The 27,949-nt window shown below is 44.6% G+C and overlaps 1 protein-coding gene across 1 annotated transcript in view; it reads right to left on the minus strand.

Moving 5' to 3' along the window:
- Positions 1 to 27,949, minus strand: part of LOC121598955 (beta-arrestin-1-like) — a 56,045-nt gene that overhangs the window by 10,625 nt on the left and 17,471 nt on the right. Inside the window, 3 exon segments of the mRNA XM_041926338.1 lie at positions 231 to 308; positions 311 to 321; positions 830 to 1,183. Of these exon segments, the coding sequence (XP_041782272.1) occupies positions 231 to 308; positions 311 to 321; positions 830 to 924 (184 nt within the window). The 5' untranslated portion in view covers positions 925 to 1,183.

The following is a 27,949-nucleotide window of genomic DNA, read 5'->3' on the forward strand; positions in this document are numbered from 1 at the left end:
AGTGGTGTTCGCCGGTTCGGGGCGCAGTTTATCGTTGATTTTGATGAAGATGGCGGCGTGCGCAATTGTAGTAAAGGTGTGTGTGTGCAATGACAAAGAGAAGAAGGAGAACAGCGAATGAAGGATTGCAGTGTTTTGGGGTAGGCCAGAGGGACTTGTTGCTCGCCGATGAAACAACGTGTAACAACGGTAGAGCGTTTCACCCTTTTGGGGGATTTTGGCGGGCTTACCTATCGGATCGACATGCGTGATGTGGTCGACGAAGTCACGTTTTCCCAAGTATACGGTGATTTTGCCATTTGAAGAACTTTCTTAAACACTCTGGAAATAGATAACGGAAACGAACAATACATTGTCAGTTAGTTTTGTTGGGATAAATTAATGAATTAACTAACTTATTTAAATGAAAGAGAAGGATTCATAAGCATGAGACGTTAGTTCAAAATTGTTCATTAAGAGGGCGCATAAATATAAATAAATAGTAAATATATAACTCAATACTAGTGTACTAAAATAAAATAGATACTGTATACTAAATATCATTGACTGATCAATAGTACAAATTAAATAATTCAATTCACATAACAGAAAAGCGTTTATGCAATAATAAAATCTAATATGCAAAATTCATTGCCGGCCATTTTTCAACGTTTACAGCAACGTTTGGTGCTTGCTTTCTAGAACAAACTCTAGAGCTCATTCTATTTTTATTATGCCTAGTATTTACCTAAACTGCCTACCCCAATAATGCTAATTACAGCATGCAATGTTAATTTTTTATTTGCGCAAAAACCCACAAACCTAACCAAGGCTCCGCACTCAGACTTACCTTGTTGCCTGCTTTTTCGAGCTACCCTCGTCAACGTCAGGATCGGGTGACGGTGCGGGCGATCTGGGCGATGATCCTTGCAGATGGGTATTCATTTCGAAACCGTTGTGTCTAATTAGAGGCCACCGTGCCACCACCTCCGTACGTCTGCTTGGGCTTTCCACACACTCTCTTTCTCTCACACACACGCACAATTATTATCCTTTTTCTTCTATTCACTTCGCAGTGCCACTGGTTTCACCACTTCGTTTTCATACACCACGCACACTGAAGCGCGCCTGGCAAGGCAACTAAAAGCCAAATCTTGTTAGTTTCCCCATACGGATTAACTGTTGCGTTTCACTCTCTGCCGGGCTGTAACAAAATTTCCAATTGAAAAACAGGTTAATTGCAACGTAAACATACATTGAGTGGGAGGAAAAGAGTTGCATATGCTCGTCCTATATGCACGGTTTGTTGCCTTAGCAGCCCCTTCCGTTGCACGATACACTTCTGGTGTACTACACGCTATAAACGCACAGCACATTCAATCAGCTAGATTGAAGTGTTGCAACCCGAACGGTGACGGCACTTACATATATAAAGTCTCAAAAGTAACAAAGAATGCAAGGAGAACCCACAAAAAAAAACTACAAAAAAAAAATTATAATATTCACGGCTCTGTCGCTCGGAATTAGCTGGCGTGTGAAAGGGACACAATGGACATATTTTACACTTCGCCTATTTTGACACTATTCAAACACACTCCCACACACAAACACGCGCACACCATTACCTCGGGCTGGTATGTGCACACGAAGCGAACGCTGCCAAATACTAACATTTGCCGTCGCCGCCGGCAACCAACCGGAGGGGGCGCAAACCAAAATTCTTTCTCCACATCGCTTTGTGCTGGCGGCGAAAGAATGGCTCCAACAGTCGAGCATCAAGCCCGGCGTTCCCATAAATGGTATCTCGACACCGACTGTTTGCGGTGTGCTCGCGCGTGTGCGTGTGCTGATCCGGTTTCAAGATTTCAAGATTTGGAACGAATGGCAAACAACCTCCGGACGAGCGGCAACAAAAAAAATTAAAAAGAAGATGCTGCTGAATAGATGAAGAGACAACGCTCACGAAGCGTTCTTGCGTTGAGTGATTTTTCTTTTCACACCATTATTGTGCTTCGCTCTCTCTCTCTCTATCTGTGTGTCCCAGGATAGTTGTCACCCGTAAAGCGATGGATTCATCGAAAGCATGCTACGCATAGTTTTTACACCAGCACGGAACAGGACACGGATCAGTGAAAAAGGGGGAAAAAGTATTTTCTTTTCACACCACGTCCGAACAATTTTCGCATTCTCGTAAATAGTTTACCTTAGTGGGGGGACGGAGGCGACAAAGTAAAGTAAAGTACAGTATGCACGATTTGCTGTGCAGTGAGGAAAGTTATTTCCCAATCAAGTGATTTTATTTTAGTTTTTTTTGCTTGCGCTTCGAAGAAACTTATAAATACTTATAGCATTATAGCGCGCTTCCTTTAGGAATGTCTTGCCGATTCCCGAACAATCTTATTTTTACACCGGAGCTTGCCAAGTTGCTCCAATTTCCACCTCAATCGGGGTTTCGGGAAATGGAATGTACAACCAACAAAAAAAATCAATGAAGAATCTCTCCTGCGCCGGGATTTCAATTGAATCCTTCTTACCTACAACAAAACCTACACTCCTCCGCATCGGATGCCACATCTCTCGAACCCGAGTAGAACGAGAATCGCTAGCCGACTGTGCCGGAGCACAGAAATGGCAAGGCAAGCGGGTCGAAAGATGAAACGCAAAAAATATATACCACTACCCGCCGTTCTTCGAGTTCTTTCTTGTCGGCGGAATTTAACACCTTCCCTACCGCCCGCCGTTGTAATGCGAGGAGGATAAGGCGAGCGGGTGAAGCAAAAAAGGGACCTCGAAGGCAAAAGGAGCAACACATGCTTCACACGCTCGGCATAGGCCCTCTGTACACAGTAGCTTATCGAACGATCGATTGATGTGTGAAAGAAAAAGTCTTTACAGCAATTGCAGAGCAGCATGATGGGAACGTGTAATCCTTTTTGAAGAGTGTGTGCGAGATCCATGGAAAATAGAGGGAGTTTTAAATAATAATACAACATAATCACATTTATTACACAACCATATCTTTTGATGATTGATAATGTTCGCGTCGTTTGCGAAGAAAGGAACGAAAGGAACTAAATATAAATTGAAAGGCCTTTACACAACATTTCAGGCTTTGGGTTCCAGGTGAAAAAGATACCGAAATGTATGAATGTGTCCAATCACGTGATTTTTTTTACAACAATTATTGCCCAGAGTGATTCAACAATTCAATATCACAAAAATCATTACATTTTTTTTATCATCCTTTCTCAAACTCGATGTGTCTTTAGGACAGGCGAAAAATGTACCAGTATACCTGAAGACAATATGGCAAATCAGCGAGCATATGCAGGTTTTAAGATACTAGCTAACATTTTTTGTATGGAGTTTGAGATTTGATGACTAAAAAGCCTGTCAACACACCATATAAAGTTCAACTATCAGGCCTGAGTTTTACATCCTAGATTATTTGAGCGTGAAAAAATATCAACGAACGCCAGTTTGTCCCAGGTTCGATCGATTTCGATCAATCAATTTCGATTTCGATCAATCAATACCTCATCAATTTATTCATTTTTTCTATGCTATAAGATAAGAACAATTTCATGAAAGTTTTAAAAAAATTCAAACGAAATTTTTAGCATATAAAATTACTATGATCCATTTTAGGAACCCATCACGATTCTAGTCAGCTTTTTGTATGGAGTTTGACAATTGGAGGCTGAAATCATGTAAACACTCCATACACAATCACACACAAAACTAGCCTGCAATTTTCACTCTAGATTATTCTAGCCTCAAAACTAGAATTAGATTCGAGTACCAGCTCGAAAAATGGCAAAACAAGGTGGTGTTTACATTTATCCCAAGGTGCATTAAAGACATCTGGTGATGGAATCCAGAATCAATTGTATGTAGTCCAGGTGGTCTCATAGCATGTTTTTATAACCAAATTTGAACTTTTTGACAGGATGGGTGAAAATGTTTGTTCAAACAAACATTGAAGTTGTTTTTCTTGGGGGCTTGACGAATAACAAAACATTCTTAAAATCTTCATTCAGAAGCAGAAGCGATAAAAATCAGCCTTCTAAATTGATACACCTTGGGATAAGCCCACCTGTATATTATACCGACTTAGATAGCTGCTCGAAAACTGCTATACAATGGAAACAGCTGAAATTTCACAGCCTACTAACTTAAAACGGAAAGGGCCACTTAAACAGAAAAAAAACCCAAAATGATCAAACAGAAAAAATACCTCTGTTTGTACAAAACTGGCGAAATCCAATATGGCTGAATTTAACTGACAAGTTTAAAATTACAGCATTCTGGCTAAAAATATAGAAGGACCAATGTTGAATATATCGAACCCAAATACCTTTTGTTTGATGTGCCTGAGATAAATGTTGATAATTATTTAATTATATTTTCTAAAATCATGCTTTCAATCAAGTAAAGTAAAACTGTAAATAAAACAAGCAGCAAAGGCGTCATATTCACGCACAAACACCAAGGATAAATCCTTCAAAGATGCCAGCTCAAATAGCTTCCTCACTGTTACTGATTTGAAGTACCATCCTATCGCAGGAAAACTGAGAAGCTATCGATCAGTGTGAAAATACCCGCAAGCGACAATGATATTAGCCGTGGAAGCGCAACCGAATTCCAACGTTTGGGCAGTTTGATGCGCCTGAGGCTACCGAGCAAACCCCACAACCCCACCCCCACAGCAGCACCCGCGAGCGTGTAGTATCTCAACCATCCATTTGTTAACCGGTGATGGGGTTTTACTGAATTAATTTCCACCGTGCTTTCGTGATCGTGCTCAAACGCAACAGAGCCGCCGGCCCTTGCAAAGCACTGCTGCCTGGACCTAGGTGGGGGGTGGGGTGATCGCCGTTTTAGTAAAATTTGAGCAGTAATTAATTTTCCACCGCTTGCAACACGCACCACGCGGGTGGTGGCCGGAGCCTTAACTGAATCTTGCTGATTAAAAGGGGTTCACTTTACGAATCCTCCACGAATTCCACGAGTGATTAATGAGCCTGAAGCCAATTTGGCTGCGTATTCTTTGCAACGCCGTCTAGCGGTGTCGCAGTCAGGGGAACAATAATGCCCTCCCTACTACGAAGGCACCCGATGGTGAATTTCCACGGCCAGCCTCTCTTTGTTCAAGTGGACGGAGTTTGCCGGTAAGGTGGGATGGATGTGTGGTGCTGTAGCTGGTGTAGAGGTGGTAATGACAAGCCGCCCGGCCTTGGAGTAAGTCTGCAAAAAAAGGACAAAAGAGAGAAAAATTGCACGCATTAGTGGGTTTGTGGGTTGGTGAGAAATGAAGTGGGACGTGTTTTAAATGTGTTTTTTTTTATTTAGCGCTGGTAATGGTTTATTGGTTTAATGGCTCAAGGAGGAGCACCCGTCTTACACTGGTCGTTATTGTGAAGCTTCCGTGTGTACCAGATGCTCCTTCCCGAGCAATCAATAATCATAATCTACCGTGAATATATTATTTCGTTCGCTATAAATACTAATACCAAATGCTTTCCATCCTTCGTCGAAGCGCGTGTAAACGTGAGAGGGTCGAGAATTATTTATTTGTGTGCTCACCCACCAGAAAAGGCCTCCCTTTATGTGTGGCTTAGATTATACACATGTTTATGTCTACAACAAGCATTATACTGCGCTTCAAACAACACACGCCAAAACAAACGGGTTCGTCGTCTGCCTATGGCGCTTGACTGTACACTCATGAATAATTAAGCGATCCCAACAAGCCGATAATTTATGCAAGACGGAACGGTTTTTTTTGTCTGTGTGTGTTTCTACATTTTTCGCGTCATTTCCTCTCCGCGCCTCTTGTCCTCCACTTACGACCCAACAAGCACAAACATCAAACCATCATTTGATCCTTCGAAGCGTGATGTATACAATCGTGCCCGGCCCGGTTTCACGCTCACAACTATAATCTTTCACGTAATCAGTTCTAACGCGGGCGACAGGCAACTACTAGGCGAGGCAGGAAGGGATGATGGGAACACAAAAAAAAACTACATCGAACAGGAGGAGAAAAGCATTGCATTGCAAATGTAGTATGCCCTTTCTGTTTCTCTCTCTCGCGCGCGGTACACTAACAAACGGCGCCAGTCGGGCGCGTACCCAGTTGCAGCAGCAGGCGAAATCCCCAAAGCCATCGCATGTGGCACGTGGTCCCCTCTCGCTTTGACTCCCTCTTTGACTCGGTGCCCACACGGGATAGGAGGTCACCGGACAGAAGGACTGCTGCACCATTACTAAGCTCTCGGCACAGTTTCGTAGAACTGCAACGAACGAAAAAAGGGAAGATTTGGCTAAGGATACTGTACGCAACACTCCCACCTCCAGACGACTCTTCTCTGCCCAGGCGGGAGCCGGGGAGTTAAATTGAAAAATGAAACACCCCCAACAAACGCAGCGCGGCAGTGGTGCCAGTAGCGGGCAACGGCTTATCATAACCTTCTGTTTTTTTTCTACGGAAAAAGGGATAAACATAGCGCTCGGTCCGACTATATCCGCACTATCTAGTGCACGCGCAGCAGCATTTGCTCTCCGCCAAACTCCACTTTCAACTATTACACTTGATGGCTTGATATTTACTCTAATATCAGTGGTAGGATTTCTCCTTCCTTCTGCGCTGTGTGATCAACCACACACAAACACCGTTGAAAATCACCCGTGTAGGGTTCTTTCCGGAAAATTGTTTTCACTCGAATTACGTGTCCCCCGTGCAATTGAGGTCGGTTGCGTCTCGGACGAGCGAAAAGTGTCGCAATTCGTTGCTGCTGCTGCTGCTACGCTACTTGCGACGTGCAATTCTATATCTCCAACCATCTACGCTACACTGCTTTTTGTTCTCTCTTTTTCGCCATGAATTTACTATCATCCCAGTTGACCCAGATAGTAAAATATCTTCTTACAAGCACACACACACACACAGCTCGCTTGCTGGCTGTGTGCAATTGCGCGAAGAAGCAGCGGCTCGTTGTTGCCTTCGTTGGTTCAGATAAAAAGACAACGAGCGCTGCAAAAACTCACAATCTACAAAAGCACATACAGAGAGACACACACCTACATACCTACCCACCAATTGCTGCAAATATCCTGCCGGTATCCGGTTGAGCAAGCGGGTTGATGTAGGTTTTTTGCCGCTTTTGCCGCACTACACTTGGTACGAGGAGCGACGATTTTCCCCCGCCATGTCCTGGGGTTTGCTGTTGCCATTTTCACCCGAATGGATTTTCTTTTCTGGTCCACTAGAGCGACCACCAACCTATCCACCCACACACACACACACACACACACACATATTCCGGTTAATGCAATCCTTTCTACTGCGTTGATCGTACCGGCAATGGGTTTGGGCGCTCCTAACCCACATAAATACAACGCTCGCGCGCACTCACACGGCCAACGGAAACGTCAAATGGTCCGTGTGTGCGTGTGCGTGTGTGTGTGTGGGAATCATCTTGAGCAGTGGAAAGAAAGGGGAGCTGCAAAAACAATACCGAATCTGGTGGAAACATTGCACTCGATTCACTCGGTTTTGCGCGAGCGATTGAGAGGTCGTGGACCGATGTGTGTGTGTGTGTGTGTGTGTCGAGGCGAAGGAATTCCGGCGTGAAGATCTCCTTGTAGTAGCGGATAGGGTGGTGGTGTAATGCATGCGATATCCTCCTATTCGGATAACCGCCGTCGGAACACTTTAATCGAAGCGTCTAGAAGATTTCTGCCACCCATCGGGACGGTAGTGGCATAGAGCGTAACGAAGGAAACTGTTACACTCAAATGCACACACACACACATACACGTTACATTAAGCTCAACCGTACCCCGGAGTGCAGTTGATGAAGACACATACACCCCAGTGGTTTCATTTTAATATCGAAGCGTAAAACCGGACGCAGCACATGGCAGACGGGCCAAGAAGGCACGGTTGCGCTTCAGTTTTTATAGTGCGCGCTTTCGCTCGCAGTATAATAACAAAGTTGATGTGATGTAAAGAATTGTCTTGTTTACTTGTTGCAGATTTTGAGGTCATACGCTGCATATTAAATTATGTTATTACTTTTTATAAGATACTATACCATCTGAAGTGGAATTTACGTGCTGTCCGTACGATGTTATGAATAACATAATATTTTTATGAAAGGATATGTACAAGAGGGATGTACAGAAAACCTAGAAGAATTTTGATGGCTGATGTATAAGATACAATTCAACTTGGTATCCCATGCTCTACATTTTGTGGTTTATCTTCAAAACCCAATATTTCACTTTTACTTTCACACTCACATCACTGCTTGGACATTAAGGATCCACGCAGGCCTGCCGCCTGAACAGGCTTTCGAGACAATACCCAGGGATTGCAGGACTTCCAAGCAACTGGATTCGAATTCATGATTACTTCTCGAATTCATGATTAGTGTGTACACTTTTTCTGTGAATAGAAATTAGACGTGACAAGCGATTTGATATATCTAGGAATTGAGTAAGGAATTGACACACTTCTTCTCACAACAACCCCTTGACCAAAACCTTTTGCCAGTACCGCTAGTGGGGCTTAGCTTTCAGTGACTTATCGATTACTCACATATCATACTAGGATAGTCAGTCTTACGTGTGGGAGCACGGTCCATTCGGTGCTTGAACCCATGATGGGCATATTGTTAATTCGTTCGAGTTGACGACTTAACCACGAGACCCGCCAGGCATTTGTCTCGTTACGAATCGTACAAGTGTATCTTGTATGTCTTGGATGAATCGAAACAAACTCTATTAAATTAGTTTATGCTTATCTAGGAAACAGTAAACAACATTCTTTGTGATGGAGGTCGGTCCTGTTACCTCTCATTCAAACAAGTGAAAAAAAAGAATTGAAATAACAAAAAAAAAACTAATGACACAGGCGTCCCCCGAGTTATGACCCCCTCGAGTTACGACGATTCGCAGATACGACGATTTTGATTTTGACAGTTAAAAGTTGTCATTGAGACGAAATAATAATTTTTGTTTGAATTCCTGTGCAGATACCGTTACAAACATATTTCCTCAGATTCCACAACTCCCCGATCTTGAATATCATATATCGAGTAAACGGCTTTTGGAGAAAAATGGATGCATTATCGTACATTATTTTTAATAACATACACGATTTGATAGATGTCGATTCTTCAATTTATGTTATAAACTTTATATTCGCAGATATTCGACATACGACTATTTCAACTTACGCCTTGCGTTAGGACATTTTTTCGGTCCCAAATACAGTCGTATCTCGGAGGACATCTGTATATGTCCGGTATCATATAAAGACCAAGTACTGTTTCTGGCCGACAAGAAGGAGACGAAGATACCACATCCAAAAGTCCTCTTTAACGAACGGGGGGTTGAATGGCAAAACAACAAGAGCTTTATGCAGAGTTTTAATATTTACAAACCCCTTAGGACCTTCATGTTTGACCTCAACTAGGGATGTTGATGCTGTAAAATCAAGTTGTCAAGAGTATTTATTTTAGCCATGATTGTATTTTCTTCACTTGATGTATAGTTAAAATCAACAGCTATACTTTTACGCACGTCGAGTACTGTTAGTCTTTGTCTAAATAATGAACGTTCATCACATCTATACTACAAAGTTTGCTTGTCGAAAGTACCCAACAATAATAATGTTCTGATAGTTGGGCATGGTCCATCTGTAGCTAGCTTTGTGTGCTTATTTCTGAGAAAAATAACGCAAAAAAATCATCACCCTAAACGGCAAAATGAGGCAAACACACTAGAACACGATATACAACACTATCATACACGTGTTGTGGAGCCCTGTAACTGGATATTATCCGGTAACGCTGGGCCGTATTACTACATCCCTGCAGGTATCAAGAATCAACACACACACACACACACATACTAAACTAGGCCCGATGTAGAGTTGGACACACTGGTGGAAAATGATCGTCGTCAGGCGATGGACCGTATCGGTCGCTACGAAAGGTGCATCTTTCCAATCGACCAATTGTGACAAACGATGAAACAGAAGGAGCGTGGAGTTTGGACGCAACTATGCATGCAAGCAGAGTCAAACAAACGCGCGCCCACACACACAAATACAGGCGCATCTGTTGCGCCTCGGTCACGTTTCGAACGGATCCGTACGGAACGCAAACCAACTCAACCAGAAACCCAAGAGAACTTTCCGTGTTGCAGCAATAAAGTCCGGAAAGATTATGAAACATGTGGACCCATTTGTGCTGCTGTGGTGTGCCACTTTCCCAAAGGGATGTTTGCAGGGATGTCTAGATGGATGGATATGGGCAAATTTTTTGGCAGCATTTGGGCGCGCTTCGAGCGACGACGACGACCGAACCTTCCGAAGGTTTGGCAGGTAAATTGAGCCCCACCCATAGGGTGGGGGGCACATACATAGCAGTCAACGTAGCAGATGGAGAGGGATTTAGAAGGTAAAAGGACCATTGGATACGACACACCCACACTCATCCACTGTTGATACACACAGTCAATAGAGCCCCCGGTAGCCTGTGGACGACGACCATGGGAAATGTAAAAGCCGTCGACAACCTGCGGTACCGTTCTTCATGCGCTGTGGGAAACTTTGCTGCGATGGGATCAAAAGGATAGCTACGGGGGGGGTTTCGAAAGCACCGATATTGCCTTTCCTTGCAATGTTTTAGCAGGATAAAAACACCCTTATCAGAGTTTGTCATTTTTTAACATTTCCTGATTTCAACAGCCTTCGGTCGGCACAATATTTTTGGGATGTTGTGCAAGGGATATTAATTATTTTGTTGTTGTTGTAATGACATTAAATAACAAAAAACGTGTCTAAGACAAGTTGTGCTAAAAAAAAAATACTTCAAAGATCATGCACCTTACAACCGGCACGGGGGAAAAGGAACGAGTTTTTGAGTTTCTGAAGCCAGGCTGCCATTAAAATTGCTCTCTCTCTCTCTTCACAGTCCTAACCTCCGCTCAAGTCAATTAATTACATTGATTCATATTGCCCACACAGCAATAAGAACGCAGGTACACAACGAAACGAAATCAGGACGAACGAAAACAATTCCCCCGGGTGGGTCAAATCAGAAGATTGTGTAATATTAATGGCATTATGTGTGTGTGTCGCTGTCCGGTTTGGCGAGATGTAATCAAACCCATCATCCTTAGTCTCCCGCGGATACAACCGAGGTCATGCAACATCATCATCATTAACGGACGGTTCATTGTTGCAATTTTGCTTCCACTTCCAAACAACTTCGTCCCGCGCAAGTGCGTTGAGCGGATCTGACATCCTTGAGGAATTGACTCGAGCTATTTTAGCTAGCAGCATTCGAGCTGCGTGATGGGCACGTGCAAGTTCTGTAATAGGTTTGGCCCATACACTCTCTCTCTCTCTGTTTCTCTACGTTCAAGTGTTTCTGATCTGATTTGGTGTGGGTGATTAGCATCCGATTAGTATCCATTCTGGGCCTGAATGTTACTGATGAGGGGTAAACATGATATCACAATACACTTCGTGGAACATTCCTGCTTTTGATACTGATTGATTGGATGTAGCGCCATTGTTTTACCAATAACTTCTAACTTGCACGATGATGGAGCTTCCAAATACATGTTTATGCTACACGCAGATCGATTTTTGGCCTTCGATTGACTACACTACACGGGCTTTTATGAGTTACTTTGTCATTTACTTTATGGCATTATAATCCACCATTTATGAAACATGGCTCATCTTAGTTTACATCCCATAATGGCTTCAGCGTGAAGCCAAGCAATAAACTATACAATTTGAGTATTATTTACTGCTTCCTGTGCCGCAGTTACTTTATTTATAGCGCCGCAGTTACTGAATGGTTACTAAACAGAGTGTCTGTGGAGCGGGTCTAGATGGAACAAGATTACCAATGGCAAGTGAGTTATGGCTGTCGAAATGATGGACTACCGTAGACTTACTCTTCCAATTTACCAGACGTCGTGCCCAGTAGCCCAGAGATCTTTTTAGGTTATCCTACCATCATACTAAGCGTTTAACTTCCGACACTAACCATGTAATATGAAACCACTATTTCTCACGACCCAAGCATACACAAGCGCACAGAACTCACCGTAGTAGCGGCGTCTAGCTAGCGAGGCAACTAAAAAAAACGGCAAAATGAAAGCGATTCGACAATAATTGAAAATATTACGACGTCTAACAGGGCGCCACGGAGAGATATAACTCATTTCGGTACGTTTCATAGCCCCGCCGCAAGCGTTGGCAGCGTTCCCAAAATGCACACCACTACTGCAAGGAACAACTCCACACAGGACTTTGAAATGCAGCCAGGGAAACCCATCCAAAAAGCTACTCCGCCCCGTCTGCCAGACCACACCACTCTGTCTGTACCTATGGCGGGTCTTCTCGCCCCGGCGGTGGACGACCAAAGCTCATTTACTTTCCACTCACGGCGAGAACCGTCGCGTACCGGGGAAGAACATTAATCACCGAGGCGCACACAACAGTGCAATGCCCTTTAACCTCGGCTGTGGCTTCCGTTGTGCTGTCCCATCTTCTACCCTTAGCAAACCTTAGCAAGATACCAGCTGAACTAGGTCACTGGATTTATTTCTCCGGCGCCGGTAAACTGTCTGCGCGCTTGCTGCCTGCCTCTTCGTATTCTTCGTTGATCCAACGTCTCCGACGACAACAACAATATCGAGCGCAATGGGCGTACGGGTAAACACATATCCTCTCCGCTTCGCTAAGAGCATGATGCGGCAGATCCCCGTATACCAGTCCATAAATTGTTCGCCCTTATCAGAGAGTTTGCAAAAATAAGACACTCCCCCTTCGCTTTGCGAAACAGGGAAGTCGTCGAACGACCGGAGTTCAAGCATTGGAAAGGTTAGACAGTGTATAAGGTGCACTTATTAGAGATCAGCTGTTTTAAAGGATCACAAGAATTGGGTGAGTAGGTTAGTAACTGAGAGTTCTCACTTCAATTCCAAACAGAGATCTATTCAAAACCAAGGCTTTATTCTTGGAACGTTCTCCATATATTTATTGCATTATTTCCTTTCCAGAAATTGAACTCACATTTACATTCTCCTAGAATCTCCATCATAATTCCTACGGTTTTGGAGCGATTTTTCAAACTCAATTATAACAGAATCATGTTACCAGCTCCGTAACAATCCATAAAGTTCAGACAACAAGAAAAAACCGCCAATAGGACCATTCATAAACGTCACCGACTCATTGATTTTTATTGAAGGGTTTCAATAAAACATTGAAATCAATCCCTCTCACGTTCATTGGCTCGCGCGGAAAGAGCGTGAGCAAAAAGTGGGATGCATCTGGCTCGAGGCCAGTACACCGATGCGCGTGCATCGCGTAATAAACTCTAGCGGCGTTAATTATTATTAATTGCTACCATCATTCACCTATCATGTAACAACCATCCGGCAGGGTGACACGGAATGGTTATTTAATTTCGCATGCTACTTCCGAACGCGTTGCGTATTTCGATTCGTGCAAGTGACACAAACAACCGTGTAAAGTGCAAAAGGTCAAAAAGGTTTTGTGGTACTGGAAAACAAAAAGGTTTATAATCAGAATAAGCCAGGTACTTCGTTGGAAAGGAATAATACATTGAAAACAGCGATTTGTTAAATAACCTTCATATTTTAATTTTAAAAGCCACAAAACGGTTACTAGCAACGAATTCGAAGAAAGAAAGAACAGCATGCCTTTTACGTGTGAAAAAGTCTCACCGTGCACAAACATGATTCGAGATTATTGTACCAATTTACTTTACTGTCCATCAGTCCCCTGCTACCAGAGCCGGTGGGAGGGCAGTGCTTTTGTACTATCGAATCGAAAAGATGGGATCATTCAAAGGCCGGCCGATCCCAACGGCATCCAATCGGATTTGGAATCTAATTTTATCTGCAAATGTATTGGTACTGGCACAAAGAAGCCACCTTTCCATGACCTTCCCAAGAGAAACAGAGCGAGAGAGAAACATCTGCCCTCCGCCTTACGGAAATGGACTTTTAATCTTGCAGACGATTTTGCCTTTCTTTATTGCATTAAGATACCATCCGTTCTGGGTCCCTTTTTCCGGCCTGAGAGACATTGCTGCTGCTAACCTCTCTTATATCAAGGCTTTCTAATCCAAACACTAAAACTACACCGATGGATAGTTGGATAGACACAACAACGAAGCATATTGTGATCGGGATTTTCAAACGGGAAAGGATCACGAAAACGATGACGAAGATTTGGAAGAAAACGTTGTTGCAAATAAGCAATTTGTTTAGCATACGTTACGAGAAACAAAAATGAAACCATAGAGCTAGTAGGCAGGCTCTTTGCGTCTTTAAACTTTCTCAGTGGCAACCGCGGAAGTACCACCACCAGCGCCCTCAATTACTAATTCCATCGCTACCGCTAGCGAGCTAGTGCAGTTGCCTGCGTGCTGTATCCATCAGATTGTTGTGTGAGATTTTATATCATTATCGGTTCGGATCAAGAGCCCCAGCGCCAGCAACCGCTGATTGCAATCTAGCGCCGCGACCCGGCACATCCATCAGCAATCGCCACGGCAAAACCTCCTCTGCGACCTGTAGAGCGCCCCCGATGGGACAGAAATCAAACTCAAGAGGGCGACGACGAATGCAAATCGTCCTCGAATTCAATTATGTACAACCACCTCGGGGCAGACCATTTCGCACCACCCCCGGTGGCGCATGTACCCAGGAACGCTCAAACACCAGTTTTGCAGCGGCGTTTGCGCTGACGGCTGAGAAACGGAGAATGCAAGCCGGAACTATCGGGGAGGGGAACGAGAGACACCGTATCAGATACATGTTCTAGGGGATCATCATATGGAGGGCGCAGCGGTACAAGCGCACGCCGGGTATGTAAATGGAAATAGTAATATTCCGGCACTATCGGGACATTCGGGCGGAGAGCAAAATGGCATTATGCCATAACTCGATATTGGCGATGATGGTGGTGGTTGGTCGTGCTGTTGATGGTTTGGAGGAATTTAATGAAATTCGCTTCGCTCGTGCACCTTTCAATCATGATTAATGTTAATTTTCCTGCAATATGTGTGATTTTCCGGAAGGAAGCAGATTGAGACAGATAGCTTGCTGAAGGTAGGCAAAAACGGAGAATTAGCATGCAAATTATAGAGCTTTGGTATTTTATTTTAATTTTAACTTATGAGTGCATGAACAGGGCAAACAACGTCGAGAATAATTGTTGAATAATTGCAAATTTTAGTTGCTAAATTCTTGGTCGCAAAAATCATGTTCACAAAAGTCTAGGTTGCAAAATTCTTGGTCGCAAAAGTCTTGATTGCAAAATTCTTGGTCGCAACAGTCTAGGTCGCAAAATTCTTGATTGCAAACTTCTTGGTCGCAACTGTCTACGTCGCAAAATGCTTGGTCACAAAAGTCTTGATTGCAAAATTCTTGGTCGCAAACTTCTTGGTCGCAAAATTCTTGGTCGCAAAGTTCTTGGTCTTCAAAGTTCTTAATCGCAAAGTTCTTGATCGCAAAGTTCTTGGTCGCAAAGTTCTTGGTCGCAAAGATCTTGATCGCAAACTTCTTGCTCGCAAAGATCTTAGTCGCAAACTTCTTGGTCGCAAAGTTCTTGGTCGCAAAGTTCTTGGTCGCAAAGTTCTTGGTCGCCAAATTCTTGGTCGCCAACTTCTTGATCGCTGTGTCGCAAAACTTATCGGTCACAAAAATGATGATCGCTAAATCACAAAAATCTTGATTGCAAAAGTCTTGATCGTAAAATTCTTGGTCGCAAAAATCTACGTCGCAAAATTCTTGTTTGCACAAATCTTGTTCGCAAAAGTCTAGGTCGCAAAATTCTTGGTCACAAAAATCCTGGTCACAAAAATCATGATCGCAGATTTCTTGTCGCAAATGCCTTGGTCACTAATTTCTAGTTCAGAGAGTTATGCAGGAAAAGTTAATCATTACAGCTTACCATTCCTAAGCACGCAAAGAAACAGTAGTTGTTTACGTTTTTCAGGTTGCAAAGGATCTATGCTGCACATTCGAAACTAGTTTGATGAGTGATTTTCTACAGAATATCGACATGATTTCTGCTAATTGCCTAACCCTTTTGGGAAGATTTCAATGTGAGTGCGTATTTAACCATTTTAAATATTTTCCACTGACCAATTGTTCATACAAAACCGAACATACATTTACTGTCATGCCTACGCAGCCCCAACCTGCCGTACTCCAAACTCCCGGAACACAAATACTGCTCCAAACAATTTACAGAGCATCCAACTTCCCGGAAGCGAGCACACACTCATCGTGATGGTTTTACCGTACGCCTCTCGCCGCTCATCGATTTACGTTAAATCTGTACGCCGTTAGTCACACGCACAAAGGCAGGCGACTCACCTAACGCACGACCTTTAGTGCCGTAAAATGACATAAGCAACGGGCAGACTCTTCGCTTGTCTGACGCATTCACACATTGCCGGACAAACCCCGAAAGCGAGCGCATTCGGTACCGCCATTCAAAGAATGCGTCATTGTCATATTTCGCATTTAAAAAGTATCGCCATAGTTCTCTCTCCGAAACCATGCGCTCTCCCACCACCGTCTTCAAATCATACCTCCCCCGGAACTGAATTATTTCGCATGGCGCCCTAAAAGGCCCCACCACTACACTGCGAGCAATGCGCAAATGTTCCCGGTGCTCTAGCAGCGGCTCAGCAACGATGCCGACGACGTCATCGGCACGGGAAGGCGACAAAAAGCAAGCAGGCAAGAGAGACATATGATTACAATTTGTCGCGCAATGCATTGTGTGATGAATATGGTTCCCGCCGTGCATTGTACCGTACGAAATGTGTCTCAGCTGAAAAGGAGGGGCCCCGCGAGAACTGCATCATTGCCTTTCAGCTGTACCGATTGATACGCGCATGACAGCTCAACAGTGAAGGAGGCTTTTTGAACAGAAAAAAAAACTCATGCCTCGACACGAGCGGAGTGCGCGCACCCACCAAACCCGAGCCGATTGTGCTCGCGTGGTGATGAAGCAGCTTACCCCAATGTGTGAATCATTGCAATTTTCTGGGACGTTATTTTAATTAACTAACATTAAAATTCCACCGCCGATTCTCTTCTCTGTCGGCTTCATTGCACTGACGATGGAAGCCGACACCGACGACAGTCACCTTTCAACCGCTTCAAGCTGGGCTTCGATATAAGACGGGGTCTACTGCTACAGCTTGAGCGAACTAGATTCACCTAGAACTAGTCCCCAGTGCCCGCAAGCACCGCTCTGCACTCACTGGAAAGATTGCTCGCTGGAAGAGGCGGTGACACGTGTGTGGTGGGCAACCGTGTAAACACACCGCCGTTCGACGTCATGACAAATGAATGTCGGCATGGTTTTGGCAGGTTTGTAAAGGGACACTCCTACCACACCGCAGTGCCGGTTGAAAGCGCCTTCGCGAAACGGTTGACTTTTGTTTCTTCATTGTATGTGCGCGCACCGTCTTGGAGTCGCTGTTTACTTTCCACTGTTCTAGCGCCAGTGGCGGCGATGCGTGCCGGAGCGTGTATCGTACCAAAGCTAAAAATATACTTCATATCAATCGTTTGACAAGCTCCAGCATTCGTTCACATATTGGGGGGGGGGGGGGGAACTGTGAGAAAGCAAATGCTCTTAAAGGCTTATGGAGGAATCGGATCGAGAAAGTTGGGGAATAAAGCCTCCCTCTGAAGATATGGTTTTTGATTCTTCGATGAAACGGAAGCGTTTGAGTGATTAAGAACATTGATAACACATTTTGGGTGTACAACATGACTTGAAATGCCCCTAATGCTTCTTTTTACTGCACTTTACATCAATTATTCAACATTCGATTTAAGACATCAATAAATAATTGGTCAATTTTAAACAACTGGTTCACGTACACGTGCATTTGTGCAATGCGTTTTGTTTTAAATGTTCTATATGTTGTCAGATGATCAAAAGAAACCCAAACCAGGGTTTTTACTTGTTTTCGCAAGCGTAGCAACCTTTAACGCACCTGCAGCATTGGAGAGCACAAACGCATCAGTTGTTTTCGGAACGTCATCATGATAAAGAAAACCATCGCACACTTGATTTCGCAAGCGCGGTACATAAGATCACAATTCATGTGTTGTGGATTCAAGCAAGTATTCAACTACATGTGTTTAAACGGATTCAGCTCAACAGACAGCATGAAAATTTGGTTGTTTACACGTTTTTAGGAGAATTTAGAGAACAATTTCTTTTTCTCATTTATTCACAATTCTTTACCACTGGGAAGAACACTTTACCTTAATCAGTTATTTTTAATTTTTGGGTGTGTGCATTACTTTGAAAAAGTTCGTAAACGCTGGTTAAATTATTGCTTCAAGCCGCAAACTTCTTTGTAATTTTGTTTACCACACTTGCGACATCAAGTGCAAAGGTTCTCTTAAGCGTGATGACGTTCCGAAAACAACTGATACGCTTGTGCTCTCCAATGCTGCAGTTGCACAACCCCTGTATTTCTATCTAACAGAGAAATAAATTCCTAGCACAACATACTATGGCGTGATTCTCCCGGCTTCCCTCATAAGAAGCAATAATGTATGACGCGAGGTTGCGGTTTGTGCTGCCCCTTCTTCCCTGTTCATCTTAGACATACATCCTGCTGCATGCGTGTATCATTGACGTCACAGATTGGCAACGACATCGGCGGCTAAGCACAGTGTTGCAGAGAGGAGGAGGAGCAAACGAGTTTACAATGATCCACTTGCTGCTTGGAGAGGCGCTTCGGTACGAAACGTTCATTAATCCCACCCGCTAAACCGCCTACGAGACAGAGAGTACGTCGCCACGAAACCAAACACTCATCCGGTATTGGATCTGTTCGGCCAAAAACTGATACCAACCTTTTGGCGACAGCCAGACACAGGCTCACAACCGCCCTAAACGGAACCAACGTCTCCACCACCACCAGGGCGGCGCTTGGCACATAAAAAGAAACCATTGTTCCGCCTTGGATACGCAACCCGGTTTCTATCTGAGTTTTGTTCGCCCTCTTCCCCCCCATGAAGTCTTCCCTAATTTTGCCTATATTTAATATACAAACAGTCTCGATGCGATGCCACTTCCGTTTACGTCAATCCCGTGGAGATTTAATTTTGCGTCTCCATCTACACCATTCCAAATGGCGAATCAATACGTCTCTTCCCAAAATAAAAAGCACACGCATTTCCTGTGCCCGAGACGGACCCACGAAGCTCAGCTTGTCCCAGGACCGTTGAGTACAGCGTCTTTCACACGTGCGACATTAACGGTGTAACAAATCACAAAATCAATCCAAGGTTGTGATCGGTCCCTTCTTCAAGGTTTGAAAGCCCCCGGAGCATTGGCAGGTAGTTCGCAGCCAGTTCACAGGCAGCAGCAGCAGCAGCACGTGTTTCAATAATTTATCGATTATTGCCCAATATTTGGCCGCACCACATTGCAACCCAAAATCATTGCCGTAAGCAATGATAAAGGGGGACCGAACCCCAACAGGGACGAAGAAAGGTGCACTAAGCGGCACTGCTTGCTAACCTGGTTACTGTGTGCTACTACTGTCCCCACATTTACGTGTCCCACACGTCGTTAACCATTGCCGCGCAGGGGTCGTAATGGAGTGCAGCGATGGGGTTGCTTCGCATTTTTTTATTCCTCGTTCGGTAATACCTGATATGGGTCACGCAATCCCACGCCATTTGGAAGTTTGTACCTCGAATTTAATGGTTTCGTCGGTAGCAGGGTTTGATGAAAGCAACACCATCCAGTGGGCAGTTCGCCAAAGTTGAAGTTTGCAGAGTGGTTGAGGAGTTCAAGGATGTACATACCTAAAAGTAGAAGAAAAGAAGACGAAAAATTAAAATCAATTTGTGTCAAAAATGTTGCAGGGCCTATAGTTGAAGTTTTAAATTGCGCAGGAAGACCTCCACACCAACCTAACTTTGCAGTCCCCGGTTAGATCGAAATGAGACTGTTGCTTAATTTTAAAATGTCAGTTTGTCCACATACTATTAATATGCATGCATTTTTCTCTTCCGACGTTACAATCATTTGCAATTAAATTGAGAATTATTGTACAGCAATGTTTTGGAATCATCGTGGTCGGTGTTTCTGTGTCACGCCGCACGTTATCGATTATACAGCCTGATGCCTTTTTTTTCCTCGATGTACCCAATGAATATTTACACTGGCCAACTCGTCCCCCCCCCCCCCCCCCACAGAGTTGAAACTTCAACGCAGTCGGGGCGGCATATGTCGCTGTACACAATATACAAACGAAACAGCAACAATAACCGAGGGAATGTGCTTTTTCCTCCCTCTTATCAGAAAAGCAATTAAAACACACAATCGAAACGAAACGGGCGCGGGGGACGCGAATTTGAAGATTTAAATATAGGCGCCCAACGTTATATTTCATGTGCGAAGGTAGATTAATAAATTGTGTGCGGTCGCCTGAATTAATTGCAGTCACATCGACAGCATTTTAAAGTGGGACATACATTTTCACCTCGCTAATTGTAAAGTGGAAGGGATCCAATTGTATTGGAGTTTCGTGAACCCGAAGCATTTTGAAATTAGGCAACGTTCGATACCCTATATGACCTCGCTCGTTGGGGACACGAACACATCAAGAGATTAGTCTCCACCGAACGAAAGAAGAGTTTGTTGCGAAGAGCAGCAGCAATCCAACGTGAATAAATCCATGCCAAACCGGCTTAGTTTGTTTGTAAAAGCTCAACGAGCACCGGTTTGTTGCGCACTTCGCGCACCGAAAGTATTTCTCGCACCATCTACCTCAGGAACGGCTCCTGATAAGACGCAGGAGCTGGGACGGTTTAATTGTGCAGCGCGTGCGTGTGTATGTACTGAAATTAGATTTTCTTCGATAAACAAGCTGATAAAACATTTGCATCGGTTCAAACGAAAGGTGGGGTTGTGTCTTTGATCGTGTAAAATTAGAAAAATAATGCAAAAAAGGTTATTTTTTGAGCCAAGACAAGAACATAGCGAATGCACAAGAGAATGCCCCTTAGACCCATAATTGTAATCTGTTGATACAAAATTAGGTTTGCAATAACCAATTCAATTCTGCTCGCGAAACCCTGTAAGAGCAGCACATTCTACTCCCTACTTCTGCTATACGGGGTGACCTAAATTTGCGCCCGAAACCCGAATTTTCAAATGATTAAATTTGCTGCGCGCTTTTAACCGCCCACCTACTGGAGTTTGTTGCGGAGGAAATCGACTTTTGCGTGTAAACAAAACAATTTTCACCGACCGAATACCGATCGATATATACCTGTGTGAACACACACACCCGCTCTTCAGGGCATATTTCAACTCATCGATCGTTCCGGATCGATCGGGAAGGAATGTGCAGCATGTTCGCGCTCTCACTGTCCCCCCTAGGTGCACGGCTCGGCCATCCAAACAACGCACAAACAACAAATTCCGCCGTTCTGCAAATTCTCCAACCTCGCTGCTGGCCGTACACATTGTGGCTAGGCTATGCAAACGAACGGCACACGGGTGCACGGTTTCCCCGTGTTTGCGCGGCGTTTAGATGCGGATTAACGTTGCCCGATGCGCCGCCCTTGCCCTGCACCGTGGACGCTTGTGCGCGTAGCCAGTAATTAAATTAATTTTCTGCTAACTATCTCTCGGCGCTCTAGAATGTTGTGTGCCCTGCTGCTCTCGGATGCCCAGAGCGTGTGGGTTAATCTTCTGCCACTGAACATGCTGCTCGGTGTTTGTGTGCGCGTTACCGTTTCCACGCCGTGTGCTTGGTGCGTTCGACAGAAGCAACCTACGACCCGGCGGCGGCCACAAATGGTCACTTTTTTGCGCGTTTGTGGGGCTGGGTTAAGCGCTAATGCAATTACGTTTGGTGCGGTGCGCTGCTGCTTTTCTCTCCCTGTCGCACACACAATTTCACTCTGATTCAATCTCGTACCATTGAATTCGGACAGTGCACTTTCATGCAGGCTAACCGAAATAGAAAAAAAAACCTTAGCTAAAAGACTTTTGCTAAAAACTCAATCAAGGGATTTTGGACCGTTCCAATGGTTTCATAATAGAGAGGCAAGTAAACCCCCTTTAATGGAATAGTCACTTGGTAAGCTTAACTGCACTTAAAGTAGCAATTATTAAAGCCGGAAAGCAATCGTTGGCTACAGTCCAGTAAAGTTCTGGTCCATTGCTGAGGAGCATGAGAAGCTTCTTTTTTGTAATTGGTATGGATCTGACTAGTTACTTTACTTTAATGAATTTTAAATTTACTTTTTGGAAATAATCCGACATTGGAATCTTTCAACATATTTGCCAGTTTAATTTGTATGCATAGAGTTTCGATTTGAGGCATGGGAAAATACATCACGAACAATAAATATTGTTCTACCAACAGGCGGAAACTACAGTTTTTATGGGTACAATGTGCTCTCTGGGTAGCACCTACGAGTCAGATCCAACTCTGACTATTGTTAGTCTGATTCCGACTGCGGCAAAATGGGAACCAATAATTCCGCCCGAAATTGGAGTTGTCCGGTTCTGAGTCGTTCGGAGTTGGAGTCATCCAGAGTCTTCCGGAGTCTTCCGGAGTCTTCCGGTGTCTTTCGGAGTCGTTCGGAGACTTCCGGAGTCTTCCGAGGTCTTCCGAAGTCTTCCGGAGTCTTCCGAAGTCTTCCGGAGTCTTCCGGAGTCTTCCAGAGTCTTCCGGAGTCGTCCAGAGTCTTCCGGAGTCGTCCAGAGTCGTCCAGAGTCGTCCGAAGTCGTTCAGAGTCTTCTGGAGTCGTTCAGAGTCGTTCGGAGTCGTCTGGAGTCGTCTGGAGTCGTCTGGAGTCGTCCGGAGTCGTCCGGAGTCGTCCGGAGTCGTCCGGAGTCGTCCGGAGTCGTCCAGAGTCGTCCGGAGTCGTCTGGAATCGTCCAGAGTCGCCCGGAGTCGTCAGGTACAATGTGCTCTCTAGGTAGCACCTACGAGTCAGATCCAACTCTGACTATTGTTAATCTGATTCCGACTGCGGCAAAATGGGATCCGCCGAAATGGAGTTGTCCGGTTCTGAGTCGTTCGGAGTTGGAGTCATCCGGAGTCTTCCAGAGTCTTCCGGAGTCTTCCAGAGTCTTCCGGAGTCTTCCGGAGTCTTCCGGTGTCTTTCGGAGTCATTCGGAGACTTCCGGAGTCTTCCGAAGTCTTCCGAAGTCTTCCGGAGTCTTCCGGAGTCTTCCGAAGTCTTCCGAAGTCTTCCGGAGTCTTCCGGAGTCGTCCAGAGTCTTCTGAAGTCGTCCAGAGTTGACCAGAGTCCTCGAGAGTCGTTCGGAGTCTTCTGGAGTCGTCCGGAGTCGTTCAGAGTCTTCTGGAGTCGTTCGGAGTCGTTCGGAGTCGTCTGGAAACGTCTGGAGTCGTATGGAGTCGTATGGAGTCGTCTGGAGTCGTGTGGAGTCGTGTGGAGTCGTGTGGAGTCGTGTGGAGTCGTGTGGAGTCGTGTGGAGTCGTGTGGAGTCGTGTGGAGTCGTCCGGAGTCGTCCGGAGTCGTCCGGAGTCGTCCGGAGTCGTCCGGAGTCGTCCGGAGTCGTCCGGAGTCGTCCCGAGTCGTCCGGAGTCGTCCGGAGTCGCCCGGAGATGTCCGGAGTCGTCCGGAGTCGTCCGGAGTCGTCCAGAGTCGTCCAGAGTCGTCCAGAGTCGCCCGGAGTCGTCAGGAAACATCCGGAGTCGTCCGGAGTCGTCCGGAGTCGTCCGGAGTCGTCAGTAGTGGTCAGGAGTCTCCTTTTGGGTGAGAAAAAGATGGTACATAAATTCGCAGTAGCTACATTACTCATTGGCTACTGCCATAATTTGAAGATTCTCCAAATCTTCCAAAAGTTGAGAGTTGTTCATCGGATCATTTTGAGCCACGAGATATGTTTGTACGTCTTTATCGCAAGGTACATGGTAGAGTTTCAGAAAGTCGCGGAATGAAATTTCGTCTGAATCTCCACTCTTTCTAGTCTCAATCACCTCTGGATGACAATCACCAGACCAGATCCAAAGATCCACACAAAGATCCCAAAATTCTTGGTACGTTAAAATAAATTGCCCCATTTTACATCGCAAATACCGATGATAAAATTAAAACCATACTATTATCTGATCCTGGAACTAATGCCAGATATTATAGCGAAGGTATGCTGCTTGTAGACGCATTTTTTATCATACCCTTTCCCCGGAAACCGTTAAAAATCTAAAGTTTAAAACCCGGCCCTGCCAGGACCAGCGTCCGGCGACCGAGAACCATTTCATCTGTCAAAATTGTTAAGCTTTTCCCCCCATAAAACCACATTCTTTCCTATCCCGTGCTGGTCCGAAACCGGAGCCATTCCATAGAACTTTGAACTTTGGACTGTAGAAAAGCCTTCAACTTCCGCCTTGCGTTTTCACACGCCCGTCACTGTGGTGCGTTCCTCCGTGCAAACCATTACCACTGGAGGAGTACGCGTGAGACTTTCAGTGCTTTAATGCGATGTTTACGACAGGTTTACGGTGGTCCGAAAAAAAATCCATCAGCAAGGTTATTGGCCATCAAGCCTGCGCCCGGACTCACAACGGAAGCATGCAACAATGCCCAACGCCGCAGGACATACACCGACGCGCGACGCGTAGCTACGCAACCGAATTATTATTTTGTGGCAACACATTAAATAATGGAGCAAATTTTATTAAAGTCTAGACCGCGGACAGCCTGAACTAGAGCGCAGAGGGTTGGAACAATCAGTAAAAAGCTAAATTAATGCGATGAAATTGAAGTATAACTCATTTTAGGAGTACAATTCCAAATAAAGAACCCCGACAAATCAAATAAATATTTCCGTGGCACAGGTTGTTGTGGTGAAAACTACAAAACTATCCCCACTGGCATTGCTCTAGAAGCATTGCTACAAACGTCAAAAACTGTCAAAATTCCGTCGTTTGTAGACCACGTCTACGGGTACCTCCGTCAACGAAGCGCGCCCACGCCAAACTGCAAGCTGTAAGAGGAAGCGCCTCCATCACCACCCATATCTCACCCATTCCAAATACAAGCATGTTGCCAGCTTGGGCAGCATTAAAGGAGACGGCCCTTTTTGTGGCAATAAACTGACCTACCAGCCGAGCGGAGCGGAGAATATGGAGACCGTTCCCTGCCTTCCTCCCAGCAACCGTGTCTCATGGGAAGGAAACGAACGTCAATCAACCGGAAGCCGGCAATAGGCTGATTAGAGTGCCATTGAACTTTAGAAAAACCTGTTGTACACACCACCATCACGTTGCTGCAGGGCGAATCGCACCACATAAACCGCCCTTCTTCCGCGCTTTGCGTCTTCCCTTTGGTGTCATCTTTCGCTCCATCCATGGTCATGGTAACGTGTTTGCGAAAAAGTTTTGAAAAACCGTTTGCAGCAACATCGAGAAACGACAAAAAAAAAGCGACGCAATAAAGCTTAACGGAGGGAGATCATGTTCCACAGGCGCGAAGAAAGGATGGTCCGGGAATGGGAAAAGTTATTCATTCCAACAGTTGATTATCACAGATAATGATCTTTCACATTCTGGTGCTGATATTCATTCCACCAGTGTTGGCGTGTGGGAGTGAAGAGGGAAAGATTTGCTAACAGAATACATAAATCTAGACGAGAGGCAAACGAAGTTGTTTTGCCAATTTGTTTGCATATTGTACCGTCGATTAATAAAAAAACGGATCGATAAAAGTAAGAGCAATTGTCAGAGAGTTGTATTTTTATCACGAGCAGTTGGTTGTCTTCATTTAAGGTGTAATGTAGAGGGCCCCACATCTGGCAGTAATAATATATTCCCCAGTACCCTTAACAGACAGCGCATCTTCATGACTGGCGTAGGCTTTGACGGATCCCGTCTAAGAATGCATTCCATAAACATTCAGCTTTGACCTAGTCTTTGGACTACATGGCACAATCAATGATTGGAACTGTTTTCCTGGAACGTACTCCAGCGGAGAGTTATATCCGGAGACTTCAGAAGGTTAGAAGTCATGCAAAACTCAAAAGGTAAGTTAAGGGAATAATCTATCAATTGTGGGGAACAATGCTAAGGACATTAAGAAACAGTAACGTCAAATCAGATGTTCATATCCGTCATAAGTTATCCTACCAACGTATAGCCAACCATCGAAAACTAGAATTCTTGGTACATCATATTTTAGAATTATCTCCCGACGACCATGCAAATCTTTTTCAGCTCTTCCGATAATCCTATCCAGCATAACGTGACAACCTTTTTCATTTAAGTAAATCCAAATTATTTGTTTAATGTTACCCACTGTGACTGGATATTCATACAAATAGGCAAAGTTCAAAACATCAAAATGTAGCAGATTTGTCTCGCCTTTTAAGATACTTCAGGATCCTGACATCTTAAGTTTCTTGATGCCAACATCGATTCGTAAAATAATTTTTTGACATCACCGTCACGGTTCAGAGCAATCAGAACTTTGAAATACACCAGATATACATCACCGATAAAACGGATGTGCCCGGGACCATCTATACACACAAAACCGCTTGTCCTTTGAGTTATTTCTATCGTACGTGACCACGATCTACGTTTTAAACAAAATGTCAAACAAATTAATATTAATGAACAGCTTCTCTCCCGCGATCGAAACAATTAATAGAATGAACGAGAGAGATAGAGCGCACACATTGCAAACTGGCCCTCTACCTTCTATTTCCCAACAAAAAGTCCTCGGAATAGTTTTGATCACTTTCCCTACTTTTTTATTGAATAACCGTCCTGCATCGCTTGTGTGCGCGCGCGCCATGTGCGCGCTATCAATGGACAAAGCCACATACAGAAACGAACTCCAATTTAACTTTTTATTCACTTCACCAAAGTTCTATTCCCACCAGATGCTTCCCACTGCCTAGCCATTGGAGTAATGTAATAATAATTTTCAGAAGTATCGAGCGAAAAGTCCAACAGATAATCGTTCGTACATGAGACGTCCACGTGCACACGTTCTAGTGTGTACGAGAGGTTGATACTGTAGCTTGTCACGCCGGGATGAGCGACGATGTTCCACAACGTATTACGATGATGCAGGCACACATAGCGGCTGTGTGACCGTTCCGGTGTGGCAATGGTCCGAGACGGACGCACGCCCACCTTCTCCGATCACCTCGGACATCTGTGGGCAAAACAAACACACACCGAAAGCTTCTGGCCGTGGCAAGGCGTAGAACCCAAACCAACCCAAACCACAAACACAATTCTACGTTTCACGGCGGCGTACACACAACAAACACAATAGAGAGCACATGCTGGAGCATTCCTTCGGTTTGATCGTATCTGTCGCCGCCCGGTACACACACACACACACAAATTGCATACATCCGTGAGGCGAAAAGGTGCATCTTCTGGTCTGGAGGACTGACTTTTCCCGAGAGCCGGCAGGCAACAGAACTACTACTCGTATGTTATAGGTAGGAAAAGTTTGACGCAGAATATGTACCTGTTGTTGTTGTTGGCAGTGGTGGTTGTGATGTTATTTCAGTTTGCTGTAGGGGAATATGGGGCAAAAAGGTCGTTTTAAGGATTTTGCTCTGTATCTCATTGAATAAAACACTCAACACTGATATTGTGAATAAAAAACATTCTGAAATGCCATGTACGATCATTGTCTGAGGCAAAATGCCCAAAACTTTGACACGAAATGGCCATTCATTAACAACAACCTCAGTTGAAAGAAGCTTATGGTTACAGCTAAAACAACCTTATACAGTGCGTTTAGAGTAGTTTCGAAACGGCACTGGAAGTTTTAAGTAAACCAGGGATTGAATTGCATTTTGTGATTGCTTTTGACGATGTTGTAGCTTTTCAGTAGTGTT

This window comes from Anopheles merus, chromosome 3L, assembly GCF_017562075.2.
Source record: "Anopheles merus strain MAF chromosome 3L, AmerM5.1, whole genome shotgun sequence".
Lineage (NCBI taxonomy): Eukaryota > Metazoa > Arthropoda > Insecta > Diptera > Culicidae > Anopheles > Anopheles merus.